The 27163-nt window shown below is 41.5% G+C and overlaps 1 protein-coding gene across 3 annotated transcripts in view; it reads left to right on the top strand.

Annotated features, from left to right (window-relative positions):
- The window catches only part of SORBS2 (sorbin and SH3 domain containing 2), a 243467-nt gene that overhangs the window by 90248 nt on the left and 126056 nt on the right, over nt 1-27163 (top strand). For all 3 annotated transcript variants that reach the window (XM_024219237.3, XM_024219236.3, XM_024219233.3), the window contains exon 2: nt 16684-16733. In XM_024219237.3, the coding sequence (XP_024075005.1) occupies nt 16724-16733 (10 nt within the window). In that variant the 5' untranslated portion in view covers nt 16684-16723. The remainder of the gene's footprint in view (nt 1-16683; nt 16734-27163) is intronic.

Below are 27163 nucleotides of genomic sequence, written 5' to 3'. Positions count from 1 at the left end.
GTTTTAATTCCTATCTGTGAGCATAGGTTTAAATGTGTTTTAACAGTATCTTCATGGTTACAGTATCAAGATTCTGTTTGGTTTCCTGTCTCTTCTGCATATATCTGAGCTGTATACAGCTGAAAATAGAAATGTGCTCTAAAACATAGTGGAATTCAATGTGCAAGTACCAGTGGATTTTAAATGACACATTACAATGCACAGTAGTGTAGATGACTGTATAGTTATAAAATTATAATTAGGTATGTGGGAACTGAGAACATCTGCCATGGGGATGACACTTACTGCAGCCAAATTAAAAATAAAACTACACGTTGTAAAAAATCTCATAAAAACATCTTGACCAGATTATATAATACAGAGGGCATATTTTTAATCATTAAACAGGGGTAACCAATAAACAAAAACATTTTGTAATATTCCCTTATGTTACCCCCTCTTTCATTAAGAACTTGCACTTGATATGGGTGAACAGCTTGTGTTGAAAATATAGATCCAACTGATCTATGCATTTTCTTGCAACAGATTCCAACTAATGCTTGAGCACCGCATGAATTAGTTCAATGATGCTGACATTCAAAACTGTAAGGCCTTAAACGGCACTTGTGTGTATTAGAAGAAGAAAAGAACTGGAAGTACATTTAGACAAATTTGACATCCTTGAAATTTCATTTAATTTGGGGCTGATTCAAAACCTATTAAAGTCAATGCCCAGTGACTTCAGGGCACTTTAGACCATGGCCTTGGTGATTTTATAGATATCAGTCTGAACTCAAAACAAACAAGCACGCACCATAATACAAAGCCACTTTATGAACAGAGACAATGCTTTCGTAAAGGTTTTAAAATTTAGTAAGACATTTTATTACATAATCAATTAAAATGTTGAGAGATTATTTCATTTATTAAGGGTGGGGCTGTCAGCACCATCTATTATTGAAACTACCCAGGATTTCCCATTGTAAGACTCTGTTTTCAGTTGCTTATAATTTTGACAAATGTTAACAGTTTCGACTGAAATTTTCCATGTATCTGTCTCATGCTGAATATTTTTGGAAAATCTCTGCCATTTCCAAGAATAAAGGTAAAGAAAAAATATGCTTTTTTTGTCCATGTTAAAAGATTCTGGTGACCTTTTCTTTGAGAAGCTCTAGTGCCCCGCTCACACACACACTTTGGAGCTGGTGCTTGAAATTTGGCAGGGGCACAGCCTTTGTATCAGGGCTGTGTTTTTTTCCTGTATCTGTGAAAATCTGCCAAAATTTTGGTCAAGTTAGAGCATCTAAAAAATCGCATGCTAGAGTTTGGCGTCTAAAATTCTCTGAACGTTCCATCTGTGCTGAGCATGCTCAAGCCCAGGGCTTCAGGGGACTCATCTAGACTTTCCTTGCAGTTGCTGTTCTCGGCTGTGCTGAGGCCAGAGCCAGAACTTTAAAACTGGCAGCCTGTTTCTCTTGTGTTTCAGTACACCTTGTGCTGGCACCCAGGCAGCATGGAGGAGGAAGCTACCTGATTTGAATGCAGAGGGACCAAGATCTGAACCTGAAGTGGGGGAGTAGATTGGGACAAGGAGCCTGAGGATATGGGGAAGACCAAGACTGGAGAGTGGTGGGAGAGGAAAAGGGAAACTGAAATTAGCAATAGGGATGGGGGAAGCCTGGGACTGGGAGTTGGGAGGACAGCAAAGGGGACTGAGACTAAATATACACTATCTTTTTCATCTGAAGAGTCCCCGGGGAGGTGCTAAAATATTTTATTATTCTAGTGACTAAACTGTCAGGGTCTCCAAAAACCAATTAACCTTCAGCCAAAGATGGCTCAAGTTGAAAAATTCCTGATTCAAGCACCGAGTAGTCCTTACAGACAAGAACAATCAGCTTACATTTTACAAAATGTGAAAGATAGGTGCACTTTAACAGGGCTCCTAGATCTGGACATGGTCCTGTGGTTATAAATATGATATGACTGCTCGGTGTAATTTACTATTCAACCTATCGTCATTACACATTCAGAATCAGGGAAGGAGATAATGTATTGACAGAGTAAAGGATGAACTTCTTTCTGACCTTGGCTGTCTGGAATGCTGAGCCGATGCAGTAAACAGTTTCTCTGCCCACCTTTTAAGAACATTAATAGCTCTTAACAAAGAAAAGACTGATGGTATGCATTCTAGTATTTTAACTCAGTGAGGCATGCATGCCATTCTATCCTCCAAAATGCAATAATCAGCAAGTCAGATAAATGAACAGAGTATTCAAGTATTTTTATATAAAAGATAGATAGAGAGAATGAAATAAGATGACCAGATGATAAAACATTTATCCCCATCAGTAGAAATATATTATGGTTTCTCTCAGGTGGAGAAATCAGAAACAAGAGAGAGAGTAAATTCCTCTGATCAGTAAGAATAAATGTGATAATTATCATGTTTGCTCAGATTCATTTACATGCTTTAGTAAGCATTACTTTTGAATATAAAGTGTAAGATCAAAGTGTGGGAGATCCTGAGCAGTTACATGGATAACAGAGACTGATCTATATTGGAGACAGTGTAGTCTAAGTAATGGAGAGAGGAGCTCTTCTTTAGTTTGAAGGAACAATAATCCACACCGTGTAGAGTCAAGCACAGGAGTTTATTACTCACAGCGCTGGCGGAATGTCACTTTGCTTATCACGCTCAGAGACACTGCAAAACAATTAATTACTATAGATTATATATGGCACTCATTGGGCGGAGAGAAGCGATGGGGATGGGTTTTCCCAAGCCCCTGGATAGGTTCTAGCAGCAAGACAAGATAAGCACAATAAGCCAATGATTTAAAAGATTACATAATGGCTCCACCCATGGCCCAAATTAACATATTGCTGACACAGTTATTACCCCCAAACTATGTCTATTAAAGTATATAGGTTAAATCCTAATTTTGGGGTCCAGGGGAATGAGGTAGCAGCTCTCTCGGTTGACCAACAGGTATGTTCCTAGATATTTAAAGCGAAAAAGCAGTAATTAGTACTTAACAATAACAATTGTTTATAAGTTTACCCTTGCATTTCTGTGGGCTAGGACTGGCATACATCTGTGAGGGGAGGGTGTCATAACTCATGTCAATCATATTAGGCCTCTCCCCGAACTTTGTCTAGAATCTGAGGGGTATTGTATCACTCGCTCTTCCCTGCATTAGGGAGTAACCGTGAGGCCTTTCTCAGCACTTCATGTGTCTATAACTCGTGATAAGGACGCCCAGTTACATTCGGAGTTATGCTGACTCCGCTCACTGACTTGAAACACACAAGGTTATCCGTTTACCCCAGCTTCCTTTTAGCTATGTATTGTTCTCTGTTAGCCAGCCCCTATAGCCCAAGCCAAGCCGTGGACTCCGGGCCTATATGAAAAGTTCTCAGGAGAAAATGTAGTTAAGATCTTACATCCATAGCTAATGGATTCTGACCCTTCAAGTTGAACGGCTAAAATAAAAAATAAGCATAATTTAAGAAACATTCGACACAAAAGCCTATATTTTTGCTATTTCTTTGCCAAGAGTCCCCTTTCTTCCATGCTGCTATAGGCTATTGCTATGGAATCAGTATAGAAGGGACTTGAAATGATGTCCCAGTATTTATAACAATGCCTGGAAGGACAGACATATAGAAACATTCTGACATCATGACCATTTAGCCAGGGACTCTAGTAGTACACTCCTGAAAGTTGCTGTCTTCCTAGCATTCTAAATAACAAAGATCAAAAACTGAAGTGCACCTTTTCCCTACCCTGCACACAGTATTTTCTTTGCCTTTCTTGGTACTTTTCTCTTCATTTAATGCAGATGTGGATGAGGCTCAATTCTATATATTTTTAAAACCGCTTAACATCTTGAGCAATCTGAGTAACATTTGTTAGATTTACTCTTTGAAAATGATCTAACATGATTTTCCCAAGACCACATTGTCTGGTAAATTGATAATGAAGGATGACATGGTTACTGAACCAGAAAAAGACCAGAAAAAAATATTAGGCTGTTCAAACCTGATTGTAGTCTTCGGAATGTGTTGATTAGCATATCTGTACATTTTTAAAAGACTATCATTCCAACCCAGGAGTCACCATACCTGCCTAGCTAAGTAGTTTGTCTATTCTGGTGTCCCCTCTCTAGAAGCTGAATATTCTTGATGCTTCACAGGAAGGCACAAGTTCATAGTTTTTCCTGTTCTCCATAACAAAATTTCACTGGAAATCTTAAAAGAAAGGCATTGTTGAACCTGGTGCTTGCTGCTGATTATAGGGTGGCCAGGTGTCTGGTTTTCAACCGGAAAGTCCAGTTGAAAAGGGGTCTTGACGGTCTCCAGTCAGATCTACTGACCCAAAGTCTGGTTATTGCGGGTGGAGGAGACGGGAAGGCACCGAGTCATCACCCGTGCCAGCCCCTACTCAGCTGGGGCCGCCTCCGACCTGCATTGGCAGGGCCGGCTCCAGCATTTCTGCCGCCCCAAGCAAAAAAAAAAAAAAAAGCCGCGATCGGCGGGGCAGTACAGCGGCAGGTCCTTTGCTCCTAGAGGGAGTGAGGGACCTGCCGCCCCCGAATTGCCTCAGGTGCCGCCCCTCTCCCTTGGCCGCCCCAAGCACCTGCTTGTTCAGCTGGTGCCTGGAGCCGGCCCTGTGCATTGGGTGGCTGCAGCTCCCAGCCCCGGCTCTGCAGGTGAGTTCTTCCCAACTCACGCAGGGAGAGGGGAAGAGCAGGGAGTAACGGGGGAGGGATAAAGAGGAGTGAACGGGGGATGGGACCTCAGGAGGAAGGGATGGGGCAGTGGTGAGGCCTTGGGGGAAGAGTCAGGGCTGGGGTGTAGTCTGGGGGAAGGGGCAGGGCAGAGGTGAGGTCTGGGAACAAGGCAGGGTGGGACAGAGCCTATGGGGGAAGGGGTGGGGCAGAGGAAGTTCCAGCACTCCTGCTGGAGTGTCCAGGTTTTATATTTTACAAAGTTGGCAGCCCTACTGATGGAGCACTTTCAGAACCGAAAGAGTGTTGGGAGATTTAGATAATTAAAAGGATGGCAATGGATCTGACTTTATGCTCTGATTTCATATGCAGTGATTAAACAGTAAGTATTCTGTGCCCTACTAAGATTCTTTATAATCCGGCATTAAAAATCTACCTTAAAATAAATTGTGCATTTTTAAGACTTATCTTGTGAAATTCAATAAAAATAGAGTTTGAAAAGGAATACACCAGGAAAACAAAAATTAAAAAATGATGGATCTCTAAAAACACGTGAATTTTTGGACTGTAAAAGCTGACATAATATTTTTAAAAACCCTGCAAGGTGAATACATTTCCTGTGATCTTTTGCTCCCTTCTCTTACCAGCTGGTAGATTTCTTTCTTACTTTGTGGCTGAAAGGGCAAGCAGATACCATTAAGGCTGTAATGAGCTCCTCGGTGGAAATTTATCATCCCTCTCACAGATTTTAATATGATGTCCTTTCCCTCATTCTGTCCCATATCTTATAGTTTTCCTTTTATCCTTTATCTAACCCTTTCTCCTTTCCCCAACCAGACTTTATATATTGATTGAAACAAATCTTATTTGTCCGGGCAATCTCTGTGGGGTTGGCTATTCTTCTTTAAAATTTCCAGAGTTCCATTGTTTCTTAGAGTATTATTTAGTACTGTTGTTATCATTGTAATGCACAGGAGCCCTAATCATGGACCCCATTGTGCTGGGTGCTGTACAACATAGAAGAAAAGACAGTCCCCTTCTATAAGATAAAAGACAACAGATAGAGACAGACCAATGAGGGAATATAAGACCATGAGATGATATTGGTGAGCAGGATAGACAGTGGTCTCAGCACACCAGCAGCCTATTGAGGCGCAGCATGCATCTACCTCTTTGATCATTTATTACAGGAGTGCTTAGAAGCCCCAACCAAGATTGAGGCCACGTTTGGTTCTGTACACATAGTAATAGACAGTCCCTGCTGTGAAGTGGTCCAGGTGCAGTTGAAACCAGAGCTACATAGAAAGAGGCTATCACCCTCCTGCTCCATGATATTTATATGCAGCCCCAAATATTTTTGCTGCAACATTGCTTTTGAAGATTCATATCTATTTCTCAGTTCTCTGTCATCCCTTGCTCTCTTTCAGAATTGTGCTTTCCAGGTGCCTCATTCTCATTCAGTATCTGAGTTTTGGATTGTTCTCCTCAGGTGATTACTCTGCATTTTTCTAAACTGCACTGCACTTTGTTGTTTATTTCCCAGATTTCTAGTCTTGGCAGGTCCCTCTTTATTACTTCTCTGTCCTCACTGGTGTTAAAAACACTATTCAGTATAATGTCATCTGCATGGCATTTACCTCTTATTCCAGATCATTAAAGAAGATGTTAAATAGGAGAGAATCTAAAGGAGACAGTTGGAGATTAAAAAGTAGGAGATGAGCAGACTGAAGAATAGGAGAAAGGGAGACCTTAAAAACATTCAGACTTAAAATCAAATCAGAGCTCAAAAAGTTTTGAGGTTCATGCAGCAAGTATAAGTAGTTAGTATTAACTGTTTTTAATCATGTGAGTTTAACCACTGTGCCAAGTATAATTTTCGGAGTCATGTTTTCTTTGGCTATTTATACTGGGGAAGAATAGTAGCTCTTTTGCTTTAAATAGGCGTGAGGCATGTAGGACTATATTTGGTATGAAACCAGTAGACAGCAGAGTGCATACCAGTTGTGTAAACAGTAGAAGCCCGGTCATTTTGAGTGGCCTTATGTGGAACAAAAGAGCAAATGGGGTCAAATAGCCCATTAGTATTAAAGTGAAAATTGGAGATTACATAGCATTGCTGAGTGTTTCCAGAAGATGTAGTAAACACTTTTAGAAAAAGTTGCAAAACTAATATTACATGAAACATACGTTTATTTTTGTGTATTGTGTATCAGAGGTTCATCCGTGTCTTGAGAGAGCATTATGTTACAGTTGCTAAACTCTCCATCAACTTTCTGTCAACACTTTAGGTAAATTCAAGTACATTGAGTGGTACAGTACTTGTGCTAAATGCCACTTATGATTCTCTAAAGCTGGCACAACACAAGCTAAGAGCTACTGACGACAATACAGTACAAATAAATATTTAAAAATGTTTTTAGTGTTTTTAATTGAGCTTGACAAGAGGAAGACAGAAGTTGTCATATCTGGGTTACATTTAGACATCCAAGTACACAATCTGATTCATTCTGGTATCATGGGCTAAGCATTAACTTAAGCGCACAGGATTTATTGTTCTGAAAGGAATCCCTGATAGATCTTATTTGTTTGTATTAAAGCACAATTCCATATAGCTAATCTATTTTGCTAATGGATATTAGACTATATAAAAAAGGAAAGAAAGATCAAAGGGTGGGAGGCAGAGAATATACAGATATTCTAATGAATGTCTACTAAGTCAATCTTAGCTGATCTGTGCTAAATTTAGAATAAATTAACTGTACACATTTGACTGTTGTGGAATACAATAACAATCTTACATACATAATTTTAGTTTTTATGGACCAGTTAGTAAAAACCTGTTACCTTCTTAGTGACCATGGTATGCCAGCTGAGTTTTCATTGTGCAATCTTGCTTGACCCGACACATATTGGTCTAACTCTATAGAATGGAACTAGTGCTACCCAAAGTGACTTAGGGATGTGTATTTTGTATAGGAATGGCAAAGAGGGACAGAGAAAGTAATACCTTTAATGACCTCTCAGTGAAAGCACATCACTCCCATTAGTCCTCATAGGAGTGGTGTGAATAGTGAGACAAAAAGATGTCTATAGAGAGGAGTTGTTATATCTAGAAATGCCTATTTATAGGTGTTTTATCTTCACACAGTTCCATACTCTGCAGGAGGGAGCCCCCAGTCCAATGAGATACATGAATGTTGAAACTGCCAATAATGCCTATTGATAATACATGAGAATTGGAAATGGCCGGTAGTTTGCAAAATAACTGTATACAACTGATGCAAATAAGCAGCGGTTATGTTCCTACTATTTGTGCTCATTACTATGAGCTAATGAACCAGTTTTATTATCCTCTGTGTAGTGAATTTTAAACCCTGGTGTAGCTACATTGATTTTTGCCCAAGAATTGGTTGTATGATGTCTTTCTTTTATTTAGACTTTTGGGAATAAACATGTTAAGTGAAATTTTCAAAAGCGCCTGACTCCCATTTTCAAAAAGTAATGAAAGTCAATGGGGTTTAGGCTCCTAAGTCACTGAAACACCTTTGTAAATTTTACCTGTTAATTTTAAACATAGTTCTCCAACATACAAAACACTTTCAGCCCCTACGCTTTTTGTGAGGTGTTTACTTACACATGAACATGGGTGGCTGCTCACATTGGTACAATATAACACTCTTGAAGATTCTTTTGTATTATCATGGTGGATTTATTCTGATACTAAGCCTGTGTTCTTGAGGGACATTGAGAAATAGCTTGGACCCAAGAGCTTGTGGACCCATGCCACCTAAATATGCTGGACTGTTTTGTTTCTCATTGGTTTTTAATTAAATCCTAGTGAAATTACATTAAACGATGGGCCAGATTCTCAGCTGGTATAAATTGGCATGGTGCCATTGAAGTCCACAGAGATGTGCTGATTTACACCAGCTGAGGAGGCCCTACATGTTTAGTATATTTAATTAATTAAAACTTGAAGAAGAGAAATCACCTCCCTGTGATAATTTCTTTGGCATTCCAGAAAAGGGCTCACCAAGACTGGTTGTTTCATGTCAGTGACAATGCTGATCCTTCCCTCTGCTAATATTATTCTATTCATTTGTAAAAGAGGTAGGTACCTACATTTAAGGCCCTTTAAACACCCCCACTTTCCTACACATCCAGTCTTATAGCTGATTTCCTGCCCTGCAGAGTGAATTCCATTGACCAACAGTGAGTTCCTGTTAAACCACGTACACAGTATTTTTAAAGGGCTGGGATTGTATGATTTTGTGTAATTAAAAACATAATGGGAGCATGATAAAATAGAAAAGAGCAAGGAAATATAGAACAATATTTCAGGCCAATAAAGTAAGGAGATTGCTTTTATTCAAAAATCTTTTTTGTTTCCTTTATTTATTTTTCAAACAATAAAAAATAATGAAAAGCACTAACACCATAAAACTCCTGACTGAATTTCTAAATAAAATTTCCTTTACTGGCAAAGCTGTAGGCAGACTCTGAATGTAAAAAATATTTTCTTCATGTCACTGTTTCCTTCTGCATCTATAAAAATAGTCAGTAAATTGCACATAACCCTGTCAGTTTGTATAGCTATCTTGAAATTTTCTCCCTCCCTCCCATGCTTGTATATGGTTTATTTTCAGAAATACATCCTGAAATTCCCCATGTTACTTAAAGTGTTCCAGATACATCTTGGGGGCGGGGGGGATAATAAGGGAGACAGTAACTGCAGATTTTGAATTTAAGTACACAGGTCAAGATCAAATTGTTGTTTTTTGAGTGCACAGCTAGTCAAATGCCTTGTTAAACTTTTCTTTTAAGTGCAAATAAAGTGACGGAGGTGAGAAGACAAACCTCTGACATCAGCACCATGCAATGGCTTGAGGCATTTGTGGTTGTTGGTTGTTTAGCAAGTGGTACTGTATACTGTAATTGAAATAAGCCACCTTACCTAGAGGTCCTTTAAAAACTCAATTCAGGGTAATACCAAAAGGACAGTCAATTAATTTTCACTGAATCTCAAAGTACAGAATGCCCCCATAGAAGGTACCATATTAAGTCAAAGGGAAAAGAGTGACTTTCAACAGTAAATGTGTTCATGAGAAGCTTCTACACTGTGACTGCCTAACACCTATGTGATTATGCAGTAAAATATACAGGTCTGTCGTGTCTTACATGCATTTAACATGCGCGATTTCAACTTTACGCGGTCGGCAAAAACAAAACAAAAAAACAAAAAAAGAGAAAAATAACAATTTTAATACTATACCTGTAGTGCTGGCGATTCCGCCCGCCATTGAACTCAATGGAATTTTGGCTATACGCGGTTTTCGCTTTACGCGCTAACCGCAGAACGGAACCCCCATGTAAGACGAGACAGACCTGTAGTCCTGCTTGTCTAGGGGTCCCATATCACATAGTTATCAGCGTGTTGCCCTATATCTCCTGTCTGCTGTACTGTGTGACTCCAACAGCACTAGGCCATTCATTGCAGAGATTGAGGCCCAGATTCTCATTGTGCCCCAAAAGTGGGCACAGCTGGAGATGGGGTACAAAGGAGGATCCCAACCTTGAGATCAGTTCTGTGCTAGCTGGATCCTTGGCTCGCTAGTCCCGAATGTTAGTTGGCTATGGCCCCAAGGGGGGATTTTCTCCCAGTTAGCCCATAACACATCCACTTCATCAGGGTTTGGGAGAGGATGATGTAAGAGTCAGCTATGCCAACGCTGACAGCCAGAGTTTCCTTCATATTGGAATAGCCAGTTAATATAGCTTTCCAGCTGCTTTGAGCAGCACGAAGCAGTTGGAGCAGGGGCTGAGGATCTGGCCCTGAATTCCTAATTCCCTTTCACATTCATCCCACTTGGATAGTCACGTTTTAGCTCCACCTCCTGGTCCCTGGTTTAGGGAAGAATCACCAAAAGGAGGAGGTAAGGGTGCCAGCGAGAAGATGGTTGGGATAAGGGGTGTCCTGTGTGGAATCTCTGGTTGGGGCTACACGTAGCTTACTGAGAGAGCTGAATGAAATGATTCCTGAAATGTGAATAGCTAATCCACCAACAAGGACCAAACCCTGCTTCCCATACCCACTGCCCTAGAGTCAGATAGTGATCAACTTCCTCCTCCAGAAGATCTGCTCTGCTGGGTGGGGGACAGAGTGAGTTGGGTCTTCTTGGTCTTGCTGAATATCTTGCTAATGGGAGGAGGAAATCTAGCCTTGCAGTGCTGCTTCCCCTAAAGATCATATGACTGGGGGAGGAAGAAAGGGATTAGACTTTATTAGGTTCCTTTTCCAGAATATACTACAGCTTAGCTCTGTTTCCCTGCTTTCTGTTCCTCTTCCTTAGAGGGACACTGTGTGTGTTTTGCCAACCACTAACTTCTACATACAGCTAGAAATTGTAGTTTAGACATACTCATTCCACCTACTGCAGTGACGTAATATATGTAAGGAAGGGAAGGCTTCCTTCCTCAAAGACATTTTCACATTTCAGAAACCACTTTCATTGTGCCTGATACAGTGTATCTACAGAATGATGTGCCGTCTTTCCTCCATGAAGTAGAGCACGTTAAGCTGATGGTATTGGATGAAACCCCCCCATCTACAACTCTTTAGAGCAGTGATACTCAGACTGAGCTCCCGAGCCACAAGTGGCTCTTTATAATGTGTCTCCTGGGGCTCTTTGCAGCACATATTAACACACTGTGTGATTTAACTATTAACCAATCTAAGTTATGAACCAGTCAGGATACGATTACTATGTTATTAACCAATTGTAGTTGATAAAATAATAATTCTTGGTCAGCCATTTTGCTGTGAGGGGAAAGGAAAAAAATAACATATACATGTTATTCAAGTCTTGCATTTTAATAGTGTCATAGGAAAAAAGAGGTCATTATTATTAGTATTGTCTTTAACAACTAGGCCATCTCAGGTTTTTATCTTTATTTGTCTTTGTAATTTAGTAAAAACAATACAAATATAATTTAGATAGCCCTCATCTTCTTGCAGCCATCCACCCAGCTCCCCATAAGTTACCCCTCCTTCCCCACTCAGATCCCAGAAATCCCTTCCCCCACTCCCATCGTCCGCGTGGATTCTCCCCAGAAACCTAGCTGTTTCAAGCTTCTCTACCAAGCTATCCAGCTACACTCAGACACCCTTCACAACCACTGATACCCTCAGCCACCGCCATCCTGTACCTCCTGGACATACCCACAAAACTCGGCTTCCCCTCACCCCAACTTTTAACTCCAGTCACTGATCTTGCTCCTATTTTACTTCCAGGCATCTGCACAAACACAATTTTCCTCTACTACTCCCCAGCTATATCAACCCCCCCCCCCCACAATATTTCCTAGTTGCTCCCATCATCTGCCCAGATACCCCCACAAACCCAGCTGTCCCAACTTTCCCCACTCAGTACGCAACTACTCCCCATACACCTTTCCACACCCATGCACCTGCTACAGTTGCCAATTTAGTGCAGCTTCTTCTTCCACCACTTCCTGGGACAGAGTTAATTGACCTTAAACTTAAGTTTATGGTAATATACAAATTATTTGCTGGTGGTTCCGTTATTTAATTACATTATTAGCATATTTGAAAATACTTTGCATAAAAATCACATATGAAGCTGTGCAAAAATTGACAGCTGTGAGGACTGCCCCACAGTCAGAATTTGAAAGCTAAAATAACAACAAAAATCTACATTTATAAGTTGCACTTTCATGATAAAGAGATTGCACTACAGTACTTGTATGAGGTGAATTGTAAAATACTATTTCTTTTGTTTATCATTTACAGTGCAAATATTTGTAATAAAAAATACTAATATAAAGTGAGCACTGTGCACTTTGTATTCTGTGTTGTAATTGAAATCAATACATTTGAAAATGTAGAAAACATCCAAAAATATTTAAATAAATTGTATTCTATTGTTTACCAGTGTGATTAATCACAGTTAGTTTTTTTAATCACTTGACAGCCCTAGCAATTACTAATAACATGATCCACTTATTTTATTTCAACCAACGGGTTCTGAGCTGACAGTATTATATTACTGTTCATGTAGGCCCATATTCAGAAAGATATGAAGGGCCTGCCTAACTTAAACCCGCAAGTAGTCTCTGACTTCAGTGGGCCTTATTCATTTATTTATTTAGATTTAAAATAATTGAAAAGATTCCTTCCTGAGATTCTAGACACCATAACACATCATTAGCAATGCAATAAAATCCTAGCAGCATTAAAGTAATCATTCTAATAGGACCTAGCCAGCCAGCTACCTACAGAAACTCCTTTCTGACCCTCCATCATTGTGGGAAGCATACCCTCAGCCCTTTCCAAACATCCTATTGCAGCATGCAAAATTAGAGCTATTTTGCAGCAAATGGGGGAGCAAGTTCCAGAGTACTGATGTCCTGACAGAGACAGCTTTCTCCTCTCTTTTATAATGAGAGGGATCCAGCTCAAGCAGCCTTTTGATCACAACAATGGCACAGAGAGATGTGGTCAGTCAAACAGGCCAGTCTCAGGCCATTTAGGCTTTTATAGGTCATAACCAACACCTTGAACTCCACCTGGGAACCAATAAGTCACCAGTGCAGATCCCAGAGCACCGATGAACATGCTCCCAGGGAGATGCCCTCTTCAGTAAACAAACAGCAGCATTCTGCACATGGTTTTAAGGTGTAACCACATGTAGATCACACGGCAATAGTTTAATCTTGATGTGACAAAATCATGAATAACAATGGCAAGATATCTTCATGTCCACACGGGCACACCCATGCAGAGCAGTTTTGCAGAAAACAATTAAACTAAGTACACACAAAAGAACAACACTAAGGAAACAAAAGGGAACTCACTGTTTTTCTTTTCTCTAATCCCTTTAAGTTTTATAGACTTTGCTTTAAATAATAGTTGATTAAAAAATCAGATAGAGGTGTGACTTTTAAGTTCATGATGTCCCTTAAAATTCTATTACTAATATTAGTAATGTTTTAAATGTCCCTTAATACTCAATCAAGAGTTTGAAAATCATTTTAGATTAGTAGCAGCAATTGGTTAAAATGCCAGGGCACAATTTTGATAAGTGTGCAGCTTATATCAACTTATGTGCATGCACGCAAGACCAGAATTTGCCCCTAAATCTTTATGTGCGTACTTGAGATCAGATTTTTCAGAAATGTTTGGTGATCTGTATGCATCCTCCCATTGACTGTAAGCAGCTTGCTGTAGAGAGTAATCTCCTTAGACCTATACAAATGTTCTCGCTGAACCAAGGATTTTTAGGAAGAAAAAGCAAAGTATTGTTTGTAAAACTTTGGCATGAACTAAAAACACTTTATTTATATAGATCAAATCCACCTGCTGGAAATCATTTTGACATCTTGGTGTAAAAAAAAGTTCTGTACTTGGTGAGTCTTTGCTGAGTCTGAATAGTGTTGCATTTTATAGCCTGTTTTCATGGGACCACCACTCAGTTCCAAGCCAATAGAATACTTTAAAATGTTGTCTCCTATAGCAGCATGAAAACACTCCAAGAATTTGATGCTTTCAAGAATAATTTGTGACTGTTATGTAAGCCTAAAGTTACAATCAAAGACAGTTTATCAACACTGAAGAAAATAGATTGGATTTGCTTTACTCTTTAAATGATTTACTGAGAATTCTCAGATGCTAATTTGCTGATACATCAGTTTTAGCATAAATAGAATGGCATGAAATTTTTTTAGTTATCCCAGTATTATCCCTTAGCTTCTAGAGTGATCCATTTCTATAACATCTGCCTGTTCCTTCCCTTGATGTATAGCAAAAGGAAATTGGCTTTTAAATAGTATTAGCAGTGTTAAAATGCCTTATTTGAGTGAGGAATCAGTATGATCATCTTATGAGGCGTCATTAAAAATAACATTGAATTTCTACAGCAGTACAAAGTACATTCTGCGTCAGTATAGAAGAATAAATTGCTAGAGGTTTCAGCCTCAGAGGTGCTGTTCACTCAATTCCTGTTGACTTCAGTGGGAGTTCAAGATATTCAGCACCACCTAGTCTAAGGCATTTTGTTTATTATTCATTAATTACAGTAGCACCTGGAAGCCCACCTGAGATTGGGGCCACATTTAGTATGGTAATACATTGTAACCAATGCGCCATTCTAATCGTACACACCATCATTCTTTAAAGTGGGAGGTCAAGGGACAGTATATGGTAAAAATAGTGGGGAAACTATTGTAACAAACCATTAATTTTGTATTAAATATGAACAATTCCGATTTTCTCTTTTCCTATCCCTGTATTTGCTGTAGGAACAGGGAGGGAGGAAGAAAGGATGATTTAAACCACTCTTGCACTCCAATTCTTGGCCCCAGTGGTGCAAGTTAGAGCAGCCTCTAGATGTAATAAGCTAGCTGAGAATAGCCAGAGTGCAGTTTGTTCTGGACATGTCCCCTCCTGCCCCCTGCACACCTCAAATACACAAAGCTGAGGGGAAAGTGTAGAGCCATTTCAGCAGCAGTGTGCTGGCTGGGCCACCCTCTTATATCAGGGGTGTTCCCTGGGGGCCCTTTCTGCAACTCTCTGTCCCCACCCCATTTATTACACCTTTATGCCCATGTAGCAACCTGAATGGGCCAGACAGAAGAGAGACTCTAGCCCCTGAACCATTAAATAACATTACAGTTGTGACACAAACTGTCTGTACTGGGCAGGGGCGGCTCCAGGCACCAGCGCAGCAAGCGTGTGCCTGGAGCGGCAAGCCGCGGGGGGTGGCCTGCTGGTTGCCATGAGGGCGGCAGTCAGGCGGCCTTCGGCGGCATGCCTGCAGGAGCTCCGCCGGTTCCACGGTTTCGGCAGCAATTTGGTGGCGGGTATGCCGAAGGCGCGGGACCAGCGGACCTCCCGCAGGCATGCCGCTGAAGGCTGCCTGACTGCCGTGCTCGGGGCGGCAAAATACATAGAGCTGCCCCTGGTACTGGGGAAATTCAGTTCAAGCTTGTCCTTATCTCAGATCAGTGTGATAAATACAGGCATTGCATCAGGAGTTAAGGGCAACATGCTGGATTTAATTTAGGATGTCCTTTCTCCTCTTCGGTTGTTATTTCCTTGTTTAATGTTTGTTTGTTTGCTTGTTTGTATTTGTTGATATTTGTTCTCTTGGTTGTTTGTTTTTAAATGTCATAAAGAGTAAGAATCCACAAGCCCAAGAGAATCAAACTGTTCCTGCTTCCTGGATTATTGTATTTATAATTTGTTTCTGTGCATATTATTATCCTTTAAGGAACAGCCGGGTGCCTTTGGAAACCTTCCTGTGTTAGGGCCCGATCTTGCATCTATTAAAGTAAATGGGAATTTTACCGTTGATTTCCCTGAGAGCAGGAACAGGTCCTAAGTCGGTAGTTAGTACTGCAGCAACCAGTGGTGAAAATCACGTCAGTAAAAATATCCATATTAAATTATGAATAAAGCTACACTTCTAGCACATTAATACTGGGGGGAAAGAGTTAATAACTTTGGCTGTTTAAAAAAAAAAAAAAAAAAAAGTGTTCCTAGTCTTTTTATATTTATATATATATATATCCATCTATGGAAAAGCATCAAATAAAACCTGTAAACAGCGTTTTTATTTTATACATTTCTTTAAGTGAGCTGCTCTTCAGTTGATAATCTGGAGACCAAAAATCAATTGCAAATATCATGCCAACGCAAATGTTTACAGCTGAGATACTAAACCTTTGAAAATAGGGTAGGCTATAATGGAAGTGTTGACTCAACTTTAACTTTAGAGGCAGGCACAAGTGGTGCCAGTTTAATTAAAGCCTGTGTTTAAAATAGGGCTAGCCTTGATATGACATTGATTCACCAGTGTCTCCCTCTTCCCCCACCCCCCAAAACCACTGATGACATTTTGTACCACATACCATTGCGTTGTGACAAATTAATAGATCATTTTGTTTTCTGCAGGAAAACTGAAGACTTTTATAACAAAACCTCCAGTGTCAAAATGAATACAGGTATGCTGTTTCTGTGAGATTTTTCTTTACTTGTATATCTTTTATTTAATAAGCAAACTAGGGCCCAAATTATTAAATGTTCATGCACAAATTACACTAAGCTGATATTGAAATTAAACTAAACAGGATGTTGTTTTAATAGTATGTTTGTATATGTATATTTATATGTGCCACATATAAAATATATATACACATATGTTTATGTATGTGTATATATATGAAATATGAATGTTTGTATATGTTGTGTATGTGTTTATGTATATTTTATGTATATATATATATAATTGTAAAATGCATATATACGTTCTGCAGCACAACGACATACATAATAGTCAAGGGAAAATAGCATCCCTTTATCTCTGGAAAACAGTACTATAATGCTTGCTTTTCTGTAAATATCCTATTAGGTGGGTTTGAATATAAAAAGAGGTTGGTATTTAATAAATTAGTGGCTATGTGGATCACAAATTGAATATGTGCCAACAATGTGATGCAGTTTTAAAACAGGCTGGGGTGTATTAACAGGAGACCTGTAAGACGTAGGAAGTAATTGTTCTGCTCTACTTGGCATTGGTGAGGCTTCAGCTGAAGTTGTGTCCAGTTTTTGGGCACCACACTTTTAGAAAGATGTGGACAAATTGGAGAGAATCCAGAGGAGAGCAACAACAATTATAAAAGGTTTAAATAATATGGTCTGTGAGGAAAGGTTAAAAAACTAGTCATGTTTAGTCTCAAGAAAACAGACCTGGTAACAGTCTTCAGATATGTGTGACAAAGTTCCTCCTCTATCTTGGTGGGTCCTGTGCTTATTGGCGGATTTTCTTGCCTCAGAGATTCACCATGTGGGTTGGGGAACAGCCCAGAGACCTTCCCCTCTGGAAGAACCCACAGTCCAGGTCACTTGGGAGGTTTGGGAGGAACCCGGGCCTGCCCTCTACTCCGGGTTCCAGCCCAGGGCCCTGTGGACTGCAGCTGTCTATAGTGCCTCCTGTAACAGCTGCATGACAGCTACAACTCCCTGGGCTACTTCCCCATGTCCTCCTCCAAACACCTTCCTTATTCTCACCACAGGACCTTCCTCCTGGTGTCTGATAACGCTTGTGCTCCTCAGTCCTCCAGCAGCACACCCTCTCACTCTCCTTGCGCCTCTTGCTCCCAGCTCCTCACACTCGCACCACAAACTGAAGTTAGCGCCTTTTAAAACTCAGGTGCCCTGATTAGCCTGCCTTAATTGATTCTAGCAGCTTCTTCTTAATTGGCTCCAGGTGTCCTAATTAGCCTGCCTGCCTTAACTGGTTCTAGCAGGTTCCTGATTACTCTAGTGCAGCCCCTTCTCTGGTCACTCAGGGAACAGAAAACTACTCATCCAGTGACTAGTATATTTGCCCTCTACCAGACTCCTGTACCTCACTGGTCTGGGTCTGTCACATATGTTAAGGGCTGTTATAAAGATGGCAGTGATCAATTATTCTCCACGTCCCCTGAAGGCAGGACAATAAGTAATCGAATTAATCTTCAGCAAGGGAGATATAAGTCAGATTTGAGGAAAAACTATCTATACAGATAAATAAGTACTGGAAAAGGTAACCAAGGGATGTTGTAAAATCTCTCTCATAGGAGGAATAGGTTAAAGAAACACGTGTCAGGGACTGTCTAGCCCAGTGGTGGGCAACCTGCAGCCCGCGAGCTGCACGCAGCCAATCAGGGTAATCCACTGGTGGGCCACGAGACAGTTTGTTTACATTGACTGTCCTCAGGCACGGCCTCCCACAGCTCCCAGAAGCCACAGTTCGCCGTTCCTGGCCAATGGGAGCTGTTGGAAGTGGCCACCAGCACATCCCTGTGGGCCGTGCCACTTCCCGCAGCTCCCATTGCCTGGGAATGGCAAACCGCGGCCACTGGGAGCTCTGGGTGGCTGTGCCTGCGGACAGTCAATGTAAACAAACTGTCTCGCGGCCCACCGGTGGTTTACCCTGAAAGGCCGCAGGTTGCCCACCACTGGTCTAGCCTCAGCACAGGGGGATGGACACTAGATGATCTCTCGAGGTCCTTTCCAATCCTGTAATTCTATGATTCTATATACATTTATATTATCTTTCAGGCTGCTATGGTAGAAATGTAAAATCTGGTCATAACCAAAACACAAATTGTAGAATGTTTGTTTTATGGTGTATTACAAAGTACAAATAAAAACTATAGCTTGATCCTACACTATTGAAGTCAATGGGAGTTATGCCATTGTCTTTAAATAGGGGCTGGATTGACCTGTACAGTAGACAAGTGAAATACTGGCCCCATTGAAGTCAATGGCAAAATTTATAGTTACTTCAATGAGGCCATGATTTCACCCGATGTGTATATAAATAACTAATACCACACTATCAGGTTTACTCAGTGCTATGATACTAGAGATAGTGGATTCTCTGAACACAATAATAAGCATCATGAGCAAATCAGCTCAAGTAACTTTTTATTCATCTGAAGCTTGTATTGTTTTATATTCAGTAACTGGTGGATCACACAAGAGTTTAATAAGGAAGATGCTATTTATTGTAATAATATTCAGAATTTCTCTCTGCCCAGTTTTATACTTGTTTTCTTGTGAGAGCTGAAGTTACAGTAGAAATTTATATCCATATATTTATATATATTTTTAAATTAAGGTAGTTATGAAGCACTCCTTAGTTGATGGAATTATGATGTGAGAGGTAACTCAGCTAATCATCATCACACATATGACTACAATTCAATTGCATATTGCAGTCTCATGGGTTCAAATCTAGTAAATATTATTTTGTGGATCTCTCTCCCTTTAAAAATGTCACATTTCATTGCTCTAATATCACAAATGTGACTTACAGCCTCCTCATGACATCATAGCTATGACATATGGGTTGTTCTAACTTACAGTGAGATTTTTGCTACAAGTTTCAATGTAGTTGAATTCCTTTTGTTGTGGACTTTAATCCTAATGCCTCCAGAGCACACTTTGATAACCAACTACTGAAACATCCTAGGATTGCCTAAACAAACATGTCGTCATGAACTTACGCAGAACTTAAACCTGTTGCGCATTTACAGATTGAGGAGCACATCACTTACTTGTGAACATCTATAGCAGTTGTCCACAATTACCAGTTCCACTAAAAGAAGAAATTACCCAATGTGATGGGGCAGCAGCCCCTTACTGGCTGGCAAAGGATTAATAGCAGCCCTTAGAGTGGCTGCGCAGAACCCAGCCAACCAGAGGAAGGCTTAGAAGCAGCCAATCAGGGCCAGGCTGGGCCGTATAAGGAGGACTGCAGGGCAGAGAGAAGCTGAGGGAGAAGGACTGGCTGCCTGTAGAGAGAAGTACCTGGGACAGAGCAGTGCCACCTGGCTGGCTCCCAGACTGAGGCCTTGATACAGGGGCCGAGTAGGTGTTGGGGCTACAGGGAAGTGGCCCAGGGATAGCAGGTAATGGCAGAGAGGGGAAGGAGAGGCAGTGAGTGACTGCTAGCTATAGGGTCCCTGGGTGATGGCCCAGAATGGCGGGTGGGCCTGGGCCCCCCCCCCCCTTTGCCCCACTGGCTGCTGAGGGAAGTGTCTAGCCAAAGGACTGCAGTTTGCCCCTGTGTGAGGGGCTGGACTAGAGGCTGCAGTTCACCACTGCGGCGAGAGGCTGGGCGAAGGACTGCCGGTTTCCCCGGAAGTGGGGAGACAACGGAGTTGGGGGACAGCCGGAGGGCCGTGCCTTGAAGAAGACGCCATGGTCCGGGAGCGATGCGGGTCCCCACAGACAGCAGAGATGGTGGAGAAGCAGTGACGGAGAGTGAGACGCCACAAGAGGCGAGCGCCCTGCTGATGGACAGAGCTAATTCCCAGAGCAACCAGCAGGAGGCGCCACGGTGGTGAGCACGACCCATTACACCCAAATAAAGTAATAGTTCACATTTAATTCTATTGATGTAGTCTGCAACCCCATGGATTGCTGGATTAAGCATAAGTATTGAGAGTTATTCCTGACATAGCACCAGGAGTAGGATACTGAGACATCACTTCCACTAAGCATGAGAGCGGTTGAGATAAGAGATACTCAACATAGTGTACTTGGTTACTTAGAGCTTCCCAACCCTCCTACACATGGCACTCTGAGTGCTGTTAAACCAAAATAATAGTGCAGCGACCATCTTTGACCTGTGGATTTACTAATGCTTCATAGCAGGAGTCTGTGCATGTACACAGCTGTAGGTATTAGGTACTACAGAGTTGTCACCGGTGTCTAGTAAAAACTGGGTCATTCCACAAACTACTGGTCTACTTGAAGGATAAATGGGTCCTCTGTAGCTCTGGTGAATCCTGTAAAGTCATTAGACTGGGGCAAATTAAGTTTAAAAAAAGGAAAAAGTAGGCCTGTTTCTTAGCGTAGACTCTTTCATGACGGGATGCAGAGATAAAGTTTCTTGACACCTTAAATGACTACTTCTTGGAGCAGCTGGTCCTGGAACCCACCAGAGGAGAGGCAATTCTTGATTTAGTCCTAAATGGAGCACAGGATCTTGTCCAAGAGGTGAATATACCTGGACTGCTTGGTTTTAGTGAAACAAAGGGTAGGTATAAATGGTCAGTTTTCAGAATGGAGAGAGGTAAATAGTGGTGTCCCCCAGGGGTCTGTTCTGGGACCAGTCCTATTCAACATATTCATAAATGATCTGGAAAAAGGGGTAAAAAGTGAGGTGGCAAAATTTGCAGATGATACAAAATTACTAAAGATAATTAAGACCCAGACAGACTGCGAAGAGCTACAAAAGGATCTCTCAAAACTGGGCAACAAAATGGCAGATGAAATTTAATGTTGATAAATGCACAATACTGCACATTGGAAAGCATAATCCCAACTATACATATAAAATGATGGGGTCTAAATTAGCTGTTACCTCTCAAGAAAGAGATCTTGGAGTCATTGTGGATAGTTCTCTGAAAACATCCACTCAATGTGCAGCTGCAGTCAAAAAAGCAAACAGAATGCTGGGAATAATTAAGAAAGGGATAGATAATAGGACAGAAAATATCATGTTGCCTCTATATAAATCCATGGTATGCCCACATCTTGAATACTGTGTGCAGATGTGGTTGCCCCATCTCAAAAAAGATGTATTGGAATTGGAAAAGGTTCAGAAAAGGGCAACAAAAATGATTAGGGGTATTGAAAGGCTTCCATATGAGGAGAGATTAATAAGACTGGGACTTTTCGGCTTGGAAAAGAGACGACTAGGGGAGATATGATTGAGGTCTATAAAATCATGACTGGTGTAGAGAAAGTAGATAAGGAAGTGTTGTTTACTACTTCTCATAACACAAGAACTAGGGGTCACCAAATGAAATTAATAGGCAGCAGGTTTAAAACAAAAGGAAATATTTCTTCACACAATGCACAGTCAACCTGTGGAACTCCTTGTCAGAGGATGTTGTGAAGGCCGAGACCATAACAGGGTTCAAAAAAGAACTAGATGAATTCATGGAGGATAGGTCCATCAATGGCTATTAGCCAGGATGGGAAGGACGGGTGTCCCTAGTCTCTGTTTGCCAGAAGCTGGGAATGAGCAACAGGGAATGGATCACTTGATGATTACCTGTTCTGTTCATTCCCTCTGGGGCACTTGGCACTGGCCACTGTCGGAAGACAGGATACTGGGCTAGATGGACCTTTGGTCTGACCCAGTAGGGCCATTCTTATGTTCTTATGTTCCAGTTCAGTGTCCCCTGTGGGTGCAGACTTTGCAGGATATCTCAGCCAGAAGCTATTTTAGTCTGCAAAGTGTGTGTTCAATTTTCACTTTCTAGCATGTATGGAAAGGTTTGTTTGTTTGTTTTTTGTATTTGATACTAATTCTTTACCAAATGCTAGAAAGGCAACTTCCCAAATTTAACAGCTAAAGGCAACAAAACATTTTTGTAATAAACAAAGAAATAAACAAGTTGTAGGGGGAGATTTTCAAAGGCACAAAAGGGAGTTACACACACAACTCTCATTGGTTTTCAAACTCCTCCATAATGTATACAGAGAAAAATATCTACATCTGTGCCACCCCTTGTGTTATCTGCCCCACTTCTGGGGCTAGCGATCAGTGCAATTCACTTAGACTCAGTCTCTCTAACCATTCCCACAGATACCCCAGTGCATATCTGAGTTCCTTAAAGGGCAAGATCGCATTCCACCACTAACCTCCAATCATGTGCTCCCTGTGGCTGCTCCCACACCTCTCCATGATGGATTTATTACAGGTTTACAAAACCTGAGAAGCTAGCATAAATCAAATCATCCTAAACCACCTCCTGCGCACAAGGCATAAAAGAAACCTACAATTCTCTCCCATGAACTGTCCTCCTCTCACCCCTTGTTTTATCATCCTATTAAACCCACTTTCAGATTGATGTCCTTACACAATTGTTTTACCTATTTTATCTACCTACTGCATCTAGATTATTTATAAGTGATCGCTCACTATGTTATCTAGGGGGATAAATACTTATCTGTGTTCATTAGATTGCAATATTCCCAGTGTAAGGACATAATTTTATATTGTGCCTATTAAGTCAAGTGCACACCTATGACACTATATTGATAATAATAGGGTTGTGGTAAACTCTGAAAATTGGAAACAATATAGGATTGAGTTGTATATAGGCAAAACAAAAGATCTTAAAAAAAAATTTATGCAAAATTGCATGCAGTGTTATTTTTAATTTATTTTTCTTGTCATACTGGTCTAAAAAGAAGTTAAGTGGTGTTCAGAGTTCACGTGAAAGCTGCTGAAGAGAGAATTTTTCCTAGATGGAAGTAATTGCATTGTTACTTCACCTATATTTAAGACGAATAATAGTTTATTTTTTTTTTAAATTCATAAGTCAGCTGCTCAGTAACTTCTTAAAATGCTTACCAACCGCTTAACATGTAAGGTGGAATTGTTCAAAGTGTTCAGCATTGATAACAATCCCATTGACTTCAACTGGAACTGAGTTAGGGCACCACTGAATGCCCTAAAAAATCCCACCCATCATTATAATAATGGCCAAGCACTTCAGAATGTATGACTATAGGCTATGAGAAACTGTGTGAGTATTTTCTTTCTTTACATTCTGTGAAGACTGGAACAAAATAGCTGCAAGAGAGAGATCCTGGATATGTTGCCTCAGAACAATGTTTTCTTATGGGCAACGTTCTCTTCTGATTATGGCAAATCTGTCTAAAGCTGAGAACATCTCCATGTTCCCCAGAGTAGCTTGCTAATCAAATGTGTGCTTTCTTAAACTCTCTCACACTAAACAGGAGTGATCAGAAGAATATTAATGATAACTTAAAATGTATGAAGTGCTTTTCATCTAAAGATCTCTAAGCGCTTTAAAAATGTGGATAAGCGTCATTATCCTCATACGAGAGAGATAAGGTGGGTGAGGTGGTATCTTTTATTGGACCAGCTTCTGTTGGTGAGAGAGACAAGTTTTAGAGCCACACAGAGTTATTCTTCAGGTCTGGAAAAGGAACTCCCAGTGTCACAGCAAAATGGAAGATGGAACAGATTGTTTAGCACATGTAGTTAGCACATATTTTAAGGGGCCATTCAAAGGAGAGTGGCCCATTAACACCTCTCCAGTCATAGGACAAAAAGAGGGGGATAGTGGGTCACAGATTGTTGTAATAAGCCATAAATCCAGTGTCTCTGTTCAGTCCATGACTTTTGGTGTCTAGCAGAGTAATGAATTTAAGCTCCCAGGCTTAACTTTTGAAAGTGTTGTGAAGGTTTCCTTTCAGGATGAGGACTGAGAAGTCAGATATAGAGTGATCACTTTGTGACAGGTGTTCACCCACAGGCAATAGGGTGTTTTGGTCTTTTATCATTTTCTATGTGAGTTCATTCAAGAGCATAGTGATTGTCTGGTTTTACCCACATAGTTGTTATTGGGGCATGTAGTGCACTGGATGAGGTATACCACATGTTGTGATAGGTATGTGTAGGACCTATGGATGTTGAAAGGTGTGTTGTGGGTAGGGTTGCCAGGTTTTCGACTGGAACACCCAGTTGAAAAGGGACCTTGGTGCTTCCGATTAGCACTGCTGACCAGGCCGTTAAAAGTCCAGTTGCGGCGCAGCTTGGCTGACAGGCTTCCCTGCCCAGCTCTGCATGGCTCCCGGAAGCAGCGACATGTGTCTCCAGCCAATGGGAGCTGCAGGGCAGCGCCTGCAGGTGGGAGCAGCGCGCAGTGCCTCCCTGGCCACTCCTCCACCTAGGAGCCGGAGGGCCAGGTCGCCACTTCCAGGAGCTGCCTGAGACAAGTGCTGCCCAGAGCCCGCACTCTTCACCCCCTCTCGCACTCAAACTCCCTACTGTAGCACGTACCCCAACCCCCTGCCACAGCCCAGAGCCCCCCCCCCATTCCGAACCCCCCCCCCCCCCCCCCCCCGCCTGGAGTCCCCTCCTATACCCCAAACCCCTCATCCCCGGCCCCACCCCAGACCCCACACCCCAAGCCGGAGCCCGCACCCCAACCCCCTGTACCAGCCTGGTGAAAATGGGCTAGTGAGCGAGGGTGGGATGAGTCAGCGATGGAGGGAGGAAGGATGGTGTGAATGAGGACGGGGCCTCGGAGAAGGGGCAGGGCCTCAGGGAAGATGTTGGGCGGGGGCAGGACAAGGGTGTTCGGTTTTCTGCAATTAGAAAATTAGCAATTCTAGTTGTGGGGGGTGCTGATCATTGTAGCAGTGGAAATATGTCTGTAGGTTTTGGATCTGTTGTTCTGGCAGGGTCTGCTGATGCTTTGAGTTGGTGTGTCCTGCTCTGAGGGGATCTTGCTTCTAATAATGAGTGTGGAGAAATTGAGGGATTGTTTGAAGGCCCGAAACGGGGGGGAGGAGGTCATGAAAGATTTCTTTCAGGTCAGGATGAAATCTTTCCCTAAGAAAGCAAAGGCTGAACTGCTGTGGATTTACAGAGTGAATAAATGTACATAGCGCATATTTCATAGCAGTATGCAAATGTTGATATTGTCTTTTGGCACAGATGGATAATGAATGGTCTAAGTTAATTTGCAAAAACAAATCCTTGGTGTCCACCCATAAATATTTTAGTCAGGAGTTTTACAGGGATAATATGCTTGGTAAATGCATCTAATTTTAAAATGATTGAACAAGTCAGCTGCTAGCAAATGAAGCACATAAAAAGCAGCCAGGGAAAGAGAGTACACAATTCTGGAAGGCTGCAAAATATAGGTGCATTAACTTTATTAATGTAAGTCATCACATGATGTACCTCCTAGCAATTTATCCAATTTGTCTGGGAGACAAGAACAGAAATGCTTGGTCCCTGTAGAGTCTCTGACTCGGTCATAAAGTCACTTTTGGTTAAATGAAGGAAATTATATTATCTTGATCTTCTAAGTCAGCCCTCTTCTACAGAAGTTAATATAATTATTATTTGTATTTTGGTAGGACCTAGGGACCAACTGAGAACAGGGCCCCATTTCACTAGGCACTGTACAAAGTAATAGACAGTGTCTACCCCAAAAAGCTCAAAATCTAAATAGACAAGACAAACCAAGGGGAGGGGAAAGGGATGCAACATACAAGTTAGTAGAGGAACAGAGTGATGGCTGGCAAATGTCATGTTAGGGCCACTATTTTGGGGAGAGAAGATTGGTGTGGCTAGGTTTTTTTTTTTCTTTTTCTTTTTAATTCTTTGGGTGGAGGATTAGTAAGGGAAGATTAGCTAAACAGAAAGGCAAAGGAAAGGAGGAGGGAGGCTTAGGAAGGGGAGAAGAGGGAGCGAAGGAAGGAAGGAGGGGAGCACTCAGGGCAGGTAAAGTAAGACTGAGATGAAGAGACTGTGGGTGGGGGGCTGGAACAAACAGTCAATGCCCAGAGCAAAAACTGGTGAAAACAGTCTAATAACATCATCAATATCCAACAGTTCCTTCTACAGAACCTGCTGCCACTGCTTCTGTGTCTGCTCCTGCCAGCCATTGTTTCTCTGACCCTTGGCAGCTGGCTTCTGCCTAGAATTTCTTTCTTCCCACAGCCCATATGACTCAGGAAAGGGGGATGCAACATGGGTCCTAGTGCTCCCAGAGGAAAGTGAGGGCCATTCTTGCACAGAGCTAGACAAGGGAGCAGAGGGGTGCTGCCAGCTATCTTTCACTCTCCTTTCTCCCATCCCCAAAGTTGTAATACCTATTAAAGCTGATTATTTGTCTGCACCTCTTTTAATGGGAGTGGCATGTGCAGAGGGCTTGCAAGAGCCTATGATAGCATCTCATCAAAATGTAGCTCCTGATCAGAGCTGAGCATGCTATTCAATGAACAGGTTATTCAGTTATGAATTACTACTTAATGTTTACGCTGTGTTAGTGCCTAGAAGCCTAATCAGAATCAGGGCCCCATTATGTCGGTGTTGTAG

The sequence above is a fragment of the Terrapene carolina genome, unplaced genomic scaffold, assembly GCF_002925995.2.
Source record: "Terrapene carolina triunguis isolate 2854851 unplaced genomic scaffold, T_m_triunguis-2.0 Scaffold66, whole genome shotgun sequence".
NCBI lineage: Eukaryota > Metazoa > Chordata > Testudines > Emydidae > Terrapene > Terrapene triunguis.
The sequence above is the reverse complement of the archived record's forward strand: the minus strand, read 5'-3'. Positions and strand labels throughout refer to the sequence as shown.